This window comes from Petaurus breviceps, unplaced genomic scaffold, assembly GCF_028583685.1.
Source record: "Petaurus breviceps papuanus isolate PSGF00001 unplaced genomic scaffold, PetGlider_PUasm1.0 176, whole genome shotgun sequence".
NCBI classification, from domain to species: domain Eukaryota; kingdom Metazoa; phylum Chordata; class Mammalia; order Diprotodontia; family Petauridae; genus Petaurus; species Petaurus breviceps.
Window position 1 is genome coordinate 6,217,123 of NW_027185771.1, and position 10,594 is coordinate 6,227,716.

A 10,594-nucleotide genomic window follows, 5' to 3' on the forward strand; every position below is an offset into this window, starting at 1 on the left:
GTTGGAAGAATCCTATAATCAAACTCAGACCTGACTAACAACCCTCTCTAAAACATGCCAAACAAGTATTCGTTCTCCTTTTGCTTGGAGATGGGAGCCTAAGGGGAGCCTCTCCTAAGACAATCCATCCCACTTTTGTACAATGCTAATTGTTAGACTAATCTTTCTTTGTTCTTCAGTCATGTTTGACTCTCTGTGACCCCATTAGGGGTTTTCTTGGCAAAGATACTATCATGGTTTGCCATTTCCTTCTCCAGCTCATTTGAGAGGATGAGGAACTGAGGTAAATAGGGTGAAGTGACTTGCCCAGGGTCTCACAGACACAGTAAGTGTCTGAGACCAGATCTGAACCCAGGAAGATGACTTCAGACCTGACACTCTATCCACTGTGCTGCCTAGCTTCTTTACATTAAGGCTACATCTGCCTCTCTCTAGCTTTCGTTCATGGGTTCTAGGTCTGCCACTTTGGGACCAGACCAAACAAATTACATCTCTTCTCCATGTGATAGTCTTGCAACTACTCAAAGATCACTATCAGGTCATGGTCCCCCATCCCACCACCCTGGTCTCTTCTCCAGTCTAAAAAACATCAATAGTTCCTTCAAAGGTTTTTGCCATCCAGGTTACCCTCAACTAGACATTGCAGCTTATCGGTGTCTTTTCTAAAATGTGCAACAAAAGAATTGTTTCCTCTATAGTCTTGGTCAACAATGTCCCTCAGCACAACTTAAGATCACATTAGTTTTGGGGGCTGTCATGGCTCTTTTTGAGTATTCAGTCCTCTAAATCTATACCCCTCCATCCCCAGATTTTTCATACAAATTACTGTCTGGCAACTCCTCCCCTCTCACTTTCTTAGGAAATTGATTTTTTGAGCCCAAGTGTAAGACTTTATATTTATCCCATTAGATTTCATATTATTATTATTATTCATCCTAGCATTCTATCCTATCAGGTGTTTTTGGTTCTGAATATCATCCAACTCGTGTTAGCCCTTCTCCCTGATTTTGTCATCTGCAAATTGAATATGTGTGCTATTTCTGCCTTTCTCCAAGTCACTGATAAAAGTGTTCATCAGTGCTAAGCACAGATCTAGTGTTCTCCCAAGTTTCATTGGTAACCTTTTTTTTTGTTTTTCTCATGATACTTAAAAAAAATTCAACTAATTTTTTTAATGAACAAAAAATCTATTTTTTCTTTCTCCTAATTATAAAAAGAAACCACACAATTAAAAAGAAAATAGAAAAAACAAAACCCAGGTAACAAATATGCATAATCAAGCAAAACTAATTCTCCCACTGACTGAGTCATTGGTAACTTTTGAGAAAATGTTTCAGGAGAACGGAGGGGTCTGAAGCCAGATGGATAGGTTGAGAAGTGAGAAAATAGAAGCAGAGGGTATAGACAACTCTTTCTAGGAGTTTGGCAGTGAAAAGGAGAAAACTACAGGATAATCATTTGAGGGTGTGACAGGGTCAAATGAAGGTTTTTTTCAAAAGGATGAGCTAGATCTGTAGAGAGCTACCCTGCCCTCCTCCTGAGTGAGTGACCAGAAAAGAGAGCTGGGAGAGACCTCAGAGGTCTTCGACTCCAGCCTCTTCACTTTGTGGACAAGGAAATCAGAGGCTGTGGAAGGAAAGGGATTTATCCATCAGTCAAACATCAAGGAAAAGGCAGGGCCAGGATCTGAAAATCCTGATTTTCTAACTCCAAATCCAGGGTTTGCCCATCAGACCCTGTGGTCTTTTAAGCATCCGTGAGTATGCTTAGTTTGGTTGTTTTTCCAGTTGTTAGCCACAGAGGTCAGGGACTTATCCAAAACAGTCCCCAGTTTTCCCAATAACTCCATATGGGTCTAACATCCAAAAATATACTTAGAAAGAACACCAGATTTAGTTTTATTTGGGTTTTAGTCTGGGTTCTGTTGCTTAGAGTGAAACCTTAGGCAAGATACTTCCCTTCTCTAGGTTTACCCAGGGTTAGTCTGAGGAATTATTTGAACTCTAGTCTGATACCAAGTCTAGGACTCCATCCATCATGGTACCCGGCCCAATGCTGGCCCTTCTGTGGAGCGTCAAAGCTGGGAGATGGGGGTGGGGGAGATGTTGAAGGATGTTCCAGATTATTGGAGGCACACCGAGAGGGAGGGAGGGGTGCAGGGCATTCATAAAGTCCCTCTAGACTCCCCCACTAAACAAATTCTTAGAAGGGGGCTCAGACTGTTTTCTATATTGCTATAGCACCCTCTGCTGGTGCACAGAAGTAACAGCTCAAGCTATGCAGTTGTCTTGGCTGATCTTTCTCTACCCAAAGGTTTGAACCAGGATTCTTCTTCTGTCTCTGGGAACTACAGAAGGAAAGATAACTGTGTGACCCTGCTCAAGTCTGCTGCCTCTGTTTCCTAACCTCTAAGTGGAAGGGATTGGACTCTGATAACCCTTCCAGGAACAAGTCTCTGATCCCCTGAACCAGTGATGCACAAGTCCACACAGACCCTAATGGGCAGTGGAAACAGGATAGAGTGCCCTGCACTTGAGAGTCAGAAAATTGGTATTGGAGTTTCTTACCCTGAAATTTACCTTGAACAAGGTCACCTCCACCTCTCTGAAATTTAATTTCTGGTACAGCTAGGTGGCATAGTGGAAGAGCATTGGCCTTGGTGTCAGGACGACCTGAGTTCAAATTCGACCTCAGATGCTTACAGCTGTGTGACCCTGGACAAGTCATTTAACCTCAATTGACCCCTCCCCCCCCAAAAAAAACCAACCCTCAAGGAAATGATGATAGCAACATTTGTCTTGCCCACCTCAATAAAAATGTGAGCAGTCTACTTACTCTGCATTGAGGCAGCTGGAACCCAGAGAGGTCAATTGACCAAGGTCACACAGCCAGTGAACAAAGGACAGATTCAGGATTCATTAATTTACTCATCATACATTTAATTAAGCTTCTACTATGTGCAAGGTGCAGCTCAAGGCACATGGGATACAAGGAGGGATAACTATCTACACCCTGCCCTCAAGATGCTTACGGTCCAATCAGGAGGGAAAGCTAATATATTATTAATGCATTGTGTGTGTTCTCTGCCACCCTGGGTGTGTCACAGCCTTCCTGGATCATAGATTTGTAGCTGGAAGGGTTCTTAGAGGCCACTGGGTTCAGTCCCCTTTGCTTACAGATGAGGAAACTGAGACCCAGAGAGGTTAAGCAATTTGCCCAGGGTCACCCACCTAGTAAACGTCTGAGGCATGATTTGGCCTCAAGCCTCCCTGGCCTCTCTCTCTACCATGCGGCTACTTTCTGAAGCCCTCAAGTGAGGGGAGAACTCACTCCCCAGCCAAGAAGCCCATTTACTTTGGCCGTCCATGATCATGGTCCTTATTAGAGCTAGCCAAAATCTCCCTCTCTGAAACTTCACCATCACTCCTAGTTTTGTCTTTTGGGGCCAAGTAGAACAGATTGGATCCTTTTTTCCCATGTAATAATCCTTTAAAGACCTAAAGGACAGAAATCATGTCCCCCTCCTTTCCTGTCCTCCCCCCACCTTAGTCTCTTCTCCAAGTTAAACATCCCGCTTCTTTGACTTTTCTCAGATGCCAAGGCCTCGGCCTCTTAGAGATCCCACTTTGGGCAAAGCCCTGCCTTGTCCGAGTTCTTCTGGTACATATTGAGCTTGCAGTCTTCTAGAACCCCCAGAATTGTTTGGGTTTGGGTTTTGACTTATGCAAAAGCTTGTTTAGTCACACCCACCCTGGCCTGTGTTTGTGCCTTAGGGCTGCAGAGGGCCTGAACCCAGCCTTCGATGTGCAGTGTGCGGACTGGGCTCCGTATCACAGTGTCTTTCTTTCCTCCCCCCTGCCCCACCTGTCTTCCAGGTTCCACAGGTCACCTTCTCCGAGCCCTCCTGTGCACCAGCATCCTCTTCCTCCTTGCCCACGTTGCCTTTCAGATATGTCTGCACACAGTGCCTGGCCTGGATGAGCGGCTGGGAACCAATTGTGAGTAGTCTGGGTCCTGGGAGAGGGAGAAGTAGGGGAGCTGGGGGGAAGACCAGGGGAGGGATTCTCCCTCCAGAATCAGGCCACTGGGGGAAGTCCTCAGACTGCCCCTCACCAGCATCTGGGCTGGAGTTAGGCCATGGCTTGGTGGGGCCCTAGGACTGGGGAGGAGGGAGATATCAGATGCTTCAGGGATACAGTGAGGCCTCGGTCCCAGCTGACAGGGACTCAGGCTTTGCTCCTTGTTCTATCAGCAAGGACAGAACACTTCCTGGGTCACAACTGATCCCCTGGGCTCTGCTTTGGGAACTGGGCCTGCAGGAGCTAGGACCTGGTCTGTTGTACCTCTGGAATTCTCTTGAACAAGGTTGGGGGGTGGGGTGGGGAGGGAGGCAGAAAGGAAGAATCAGGCCCAGTGACCTCTATATCCATCCTGCCCTTCCCAGACAGAAATGACCTTGAGACCTACCTCCTCTACCCGCCACTCCTAGCCCACTGAGGTACTCACTACTGTCTTCTCAGAGGCTGCTTGGGGGCAGCCTCCATGGAGAGGCATTTGGAGTGTATGTTTCCCAAGCCCTGGCTCCAGCTGTCTCTCCTCCCTCCCCCCAGCTCCTCTCCCTTGCTCTCTGTCCCCTTTCACTAGGCCCAGCACTTATCCAGCTTTGCCTGCCCAACTCCTCCCCTCACCCCCTGCCCAAGGAGACTCAGAGAGGCAAAGATGAATCCCAGCTGCTCCTGGAATCTCACTGGGGGGCCCTGGCCCTCCCTCCCCACCCATGCCTGTATAGGCTTCAACCTAATATGGACCCTTCATGGAGAGCCAGCAATGATTTATGGCCGCTCCATATGTGCCTAGCACTAAACACTCCCAATAATAACCCAGCTCTGCCCATCCCAGGTGGGCTCCCCATTCCCGGGTGGTGAGAGGACTCTAGCAGGGTCTGCTCATGCAGGACTAGAGGGCTTGGGCAGGAGCAGGAGAAATAATCCCCCAGACCCCATTGGAGCCCTGTTCTAACCTCTGACCTCTGTAGCTGCCCTATTCTGGCATCCTGCCCACCTCAGAGGCATTGATTCAGCCCCTGGGGGCCCAGCTGGCTACTGTACAGTCTCACAGAATGTGAGAGCAGGGAGGGCCTTTTGACTATATAAATGTCAGGGCAAGGAGAAATCAGAATGTCAGGGTTGGAAGGGACTTTAGAAGCCAGAATGTGAGGGCTAAGAGAGACCTTAGAAGATAAAATTTGGGGAGCAAAGAGATATTAGAACATAGAACACAAAATGCCAGGGCTGAAGGGACCCTAGAACATGTCATATCAGAATTAAAAGAGAGCTTAGAACCTAGAATGTCTGTGCTAGGAGAGATCTTAGAGCAAAGGATGATAGGACTAGAAGGAACCTTAGAACATAGAACATCAGGGCTGGGAGAGATCTTGGAACATACTGGGCAGAACAAAAATAGGCTTTAGAGCAGGGACCATAGAACACAGAATGCCAGGTCTGGGAGAGACATTAGAACATGGGGTGTCAGAGGTGGAAGGGACCATAGAACACAGAATGTCAGGTATGGGAGAGACATGAACTTGGGATTTCAGAGCTGGGAGGCACCTTAGAGCACAGAATGTCAGATCTGGGAGAGACATTAGAACGTGGGATGTCAGAGGTGGGAGGGACCATAGAACACAGACTGACAGGATTAGGAAAGAAGAGATCACTTAGCTCAACCTTCTCCCCGTACAGTTTTTATAGAGAAAGAGAATGAGGGCCAGAAAAGATAGCCATGGCTCTTGCCCTCACAGTCAAGATTGCCCATCTAGACCAGAAATGAGGCCCTTATCTTCCGTGAAGCTTCCCTGCTCCCATTTTGTAGCCTTCCCTAGACCCGTCTGCTCCATAGCCCCCATCTCCTCTCTGACACCCAACATTCTGACTTAGAGCTCCCCTTGAAACACCCCAATTCCACATGTCCCTAAGAATGATGGCTTGGCTGAGATTCATCTAAGAATGTTACGTATTTTAGCATGTTACATCATACTCAGTGAAGCTTTACCTTCTCAAAGTGCTTTCCCAGATGTCATCTCTTAATGAATTCTCACAATAAATGGGTGAGTGGTGTTTCCATTATACAGATGAGGAGATGGAAGCCTAGGGAAGTTCCACAATGAGTTAGTAGGAGAGCTGCCCTGAACATCCACTTAGGGCTCTTTTCACTGTGTTACATGGTCTCCCCTGTCCTCAGTACTTTGGATTCCCCTACCCTAATCCTTTTGGGAATAACAAGGGAGGGATTAAGCACCATGATCTAGGGAGAAAGACTGCTGGCTTTGTGGTTGGCAGATCTAGATTCCAATCTTGGTTCTGCTAAGTGGGACCCTTGGGCTGCCTTAAAGAAGGAAGGGAATGTGCTCACTTCGGCAGCACATATACTAAAATTGGAAAGATACAGAGAAGATTAGCATGGCCCCTGCACAAGGATGACATGCAAATTCGTGAAGCGTTCCATATTTTTTAGCCACACATGTACAACCTATACTGAACTGCTTATCTTCCCAGTAAGGGTGGGTGACAAGGAAGGAAGGGAATGAATCTGGAATTGAAAGTTTTAAAATCAAATATTCAAATATATATATATATATATATATATATATATACTATTATTAATACCATCTTACATGTAATTGGGAAATAAGATATACAGGCACTGAGGAATAGAGATCCACCGGAAAAGTCAAAAGAGGAATGGGAGAAAATATGGGAGAGAGCAGATTGGAGGAGGGGATATCCTGTGGGACTGCTATTTTGGGGCAGTGGGTAGGGGAAAAATGGGGAGAAAATTTGTAACTCAAAATCTGGTGGAAACAAATGATGTAAATCAGAAGTTAATAAAGCATTAAAAAAAAGAAGGAAGGGGATTACAAAATGACTTTGGGAAAATCTCATCAGCTCACTGAGTCTGTTTCTTCCTTCCTTCCTTCCTTCCTTCCTTTCTTTCTTTCTTTCTGAGAGGGGAGGGCAGGGCAATTGGGGTTAAGTGACATGCCCAAGGTCACATGGCTAGTAAGTGTTAAGTGTCTGAGGCCGCATTTGAACTCAGGTCCTCCTGACTCCAGGGCCAGTGCTCTATTCACTACACTATCTAGTTGCCCCTGTGTCTCTTTCTTTACCTGTAAACTGAGAGGCATCCGAGAGTTGATTCTGGTTGCCCTCACTTCTGACAAAGGTTGGATTCCTTGGGGCCTTTGAAATGGTTGAGGAGCATGTGGCCTCTGCCTTACCAGGTGCCATGATAATCACCAGTGACGGAGATGGGGGAGAGGGTAATTGGGAGGACTGGTGTCCCTGCTAGGGGTAAGGAAAGAGCCCATCCAAATCACCTTGGCCTCTCTCTTCCCTTATAGGCAGTTCCTGGGAGATTCTGGCCTTTCATGTGGGGGTCACCAGGTAAGAGGGTCCTCTCTGTGCCTGTCCTGTTCCCACAAGAATATCTCTCCCCACTGATGTCTTATGGCAAGATGTCTCCCACTCAGAACTCTACCCATCCTTGAAGTCTTAATTCAAATGGCCCCCACCTCCAGGAAACCTTCCTTGACTTCTCCCAGGGAAGCTTTGGTTCCAATCTGTGCTGATGTCTGCTGGCCTCTGGAGGGGCTGGATAGCAGTAGAGCACAGTGGGGCATTGATGCTGTATGGTTCTTGGGCTCACCTCCTTTCTTGATCGTGGCCCAGGGGGAGCTTCCTGTTCTGGTCCTGACATGAACCCCTGTCTGAGAGCTGCCTGGGCCGCTGTGTGTTACCCAACTTGATACATTTCACACCCTTACAGGCTGAATCTGCATGATGTCCCCAACACCCTCCGCTTGGTAGCCCCAGACCTGGGCATCCTCGTGGTCTCCTCCATCTGCTTGGGCCTCTATAACCGCCTTGTGAAGAAGGCCCGCCGGGCCCGGCGCTCCATGGTCGCAGAGCCGAGGGAGCAGGTGCGTTGGGGCTCCTGGTCTGATTCTAGAATGCCTGTGGGGAAGGCATGGAGACTCTAGACTGTGAGGGGTGGGGTCTAGAATGCCCTAGCTCCTGATTAGGTTTGAGAATGTTGAGGGCTAGCTAGGCCTCTTGCGTGCTGGCTTGGGTGAACATGGCTGAAGTTTCCAAAGCTTGAATGAGTCTAGATGTTCTAGCATTCAGGTTTTCTCAGGCAGATGAAATGGTATTGAGTTGGGTTCTAGGGATATGGCAAAGGAGGGTTCTAGACCCAGATGCTGCTTTATGCATGCATGTATTAGGCATTCTAGAGTTCTCATGAGCCCAAGATTCTAGAACCACTGGAAGTTTTGAAGTTTGGGAGTCTAAAAGGTGGGAAAGGCAGCACTCACCACAGTGAGAACTCCCAGGACTCAACCTTGGCCTTCTTTCCTGGGCAGGGGGTGGGGGTGGGGGGCCTATTACTGGGACTCAGCTCTGTGTGTTCCATTAATTATGCAGGGGCTCAAATCAGAGATCGGGTGTGGCAAACCCATCCCCAGTGCTGAGAAAGCCTCCAGACTTTGGGGGTCAGGAGAATGTGAAGGAAGGGGGAGTCCTTTGCTTTTTCATAACTAGGCATTTTCAGCCTCGCAGGTGCCCCTGAGGCAGCTTGTGATTCTCTCATCCCCAGTTCCTGGGACTGGGTAGTAGTACTCAGGACCCAATGCCTACAACATATCCTCCCTACACCTCCCCCTTCCCTAATGCAAGCGTCTCTTCCCTGATCACCTAACTGTCCTCATCTCTTCTTTTCACTGTCCCTTGATCTTCTATGCTCGGGGTGGGATGGACAGTCTCAGGGTCCAGCTCACAACAGTGTCTCTGCCTGGTCTCCACCTTCCTCCCGTGCCCCACCCAAAAAGCAACCTTCCTTGAAAACCACATGAAGGAAAACCCAGCCACTGCCATGACTCATCCCCGTGGCCCTGGGCATGGCCTCTTTCTCCAGTGCCAAGAACCAGCTCCTTCATGATGGAGGTCCATTGGCCCCAAACAGGCCCACAGTGGCCAGCCAGTTGGCTCTGGTACCCTCCCCGGGCTTGGAACCAGCAGCTGCCTCTCACCCAGGAGGGGACTTGGCATCAGCAGGCCCAGGCCGTGTTGAGAGGATTCTGACCGGACCATGTCAGCTAAGAGCAGAGAGCCAGTAAAAGTCTAGGACTGCTTATTCTGGAGTCAGCAGACACCCTACCTGTCTCCTTCATCATGGCCCTATTACTCCGGGTTATCCCCTGGCCTAAGCCTGTGCCCTAGCTCCTAGCTCTGGGTTCTGCCCCTCCCACCCATCCCTTTCCCTCCAGCTCTGAGTCACTCAAAGCTGTGACGCTGGCCAGAGCAGCCGGTCGAGTCAGGACAGCATCCTCTACAGAAATTACAGTAAACAGCAGAAGGGCCACACACTGACCCCTCTCCCTCTCCCTCCCCCAGTCCAGCACTTGCTGGACACTCCTCTTCTTCCTACTCCCCTGACCTTCCTCTCCCCTCTTTGATCAAAGTGACGGGAGATCTTGCCCAAACCAGCAAGACCGGCTACCCCACAGCCCGATCCCACCCTCAGGAGCCTCTCAGAGACACGGGCCTCAGTTTCCCCATTTGTAAAAGGAGAATAATACGATTTGCATTTACTTATTTCACAAACTTGTTGTGAAACATTTCTCACAAAATAAGCATCCTGTAAACTGGACATAGAATTATTGTTGTTGCTGTTATTGCCAACATTTTTGCCGGAAAGAATTATGACTGGGCATCAGTAGGTGTGGGTTTCTGTCCAGACTCTGCCTCTTCAGAGCGAGTTAATTGCTCTGAACTTGAGGTTTACCTCAGTTTCCACATCTGTTCTTTGGTGGCTGGGTGGGGAGACAGCTTGGTGTAGTGTCCGTAATACTGAACTTGGGGTCAGGAAGGCCTTGGTTTGGATCCTACTTCAGCCTCTTGTAGCTGTGTGACCCTGACCAATTCACTTCCACTCAGCGGTCCTCAGTTACCTCATCTGTAAAAAGAGAGGCAGCTGGACTGTGACAGGCTATGACAAAGAGAAGTGAGGCACTAGGCTTACTTGGGAAGGCTTGGGTTTGAATCCAGACTCCAATGCTTACCAGCCGTGTAACCCAAGGCAGGTCTCTTTCTGCCCGTAACAGCGTATGAGTCTACACAGCCCTTTCATGTTCCCCTGCCCAGGTGAGCAGGGGCGTAGGGGCTGGGCTTGGGAGAAGAGGTATAAGGAATCCCAGCTCTCTTTCCTTTCCAAGCCAGAGCCTGGAAACTTGCCTTTTAACCCTGTGCTTTTTTTTCCCTTTCTGCCCACTTGCCAGCACCACCCACTTTTCACCCACTCCACCCCTCTGAGTGATCCCAGAAGCCCCAGTCTGGGCATAGGAGGAGCCCAGGGGCCTGCTGGTCCAGCTACAACAGAGAGCAGAGGGTGGGCTGCCGCCCCCCAAACCCTCTCCCCACCCTGGGGCAGGCATTTGAGATTGTTGCCTCATTGCTAGTGTCCAGGCTACCACCCCCATCCCAGCGCGCGCGCACACACACACACACACACACACACACACACACACACACACACACAC

At 48.8% G+C, this 10,594-nt stretch overlaps 2 protein-coding genes and 1 non-coding gene across 3 annotated transcripts in view; 2 read left to right on the forward strand and 1 right to left on the reverse strand.

Annotated features, from left to right (window-relative positions):
* Positions 1-10,594, reverse strand: part of TRAPPC2L (trafficking protein particle complex subunit 2L) — a 423,767-nt gene that overhangs the window by 248,219 nt on the left and 164,954 nt on the right. The window lies entirely within an intron of this gene.
* The window catches only part of PIEZO1 (piezo type mechanosensitive ion channel component 1 (Er blood group)), a 174,163-nt gene that overhangs the window by 99,459 nt on the left and 64,110 nt on the right, over positions 1-10,594 (forward strand). The window contains exons 3-5 of the mRNA XM_069085562.1: positions 3,876-3,998; positions 7,400-7,442; positions 7,825-7,978. Coding sequence (XP_068941663.1) covers positions 3,876-3,998; positions 7,400-7,442; positions 7,825-7,978 — 320 coding nt within the window. The remainder of the gene's footprint in view (positions 1-3,875; positions 3,999-7,399; positions 7,443-7,824; positions 7,979-10,594) is intronic.
* On the forward strand, positions 6,404-6,510 carry LOC138159650 (U6 spliceosomal RNA). The gene has a single exon (XR_011167934.1). It is a non-coding gene; the product is annotated as a U6 spliceosomal RNA (small nuclear RNA).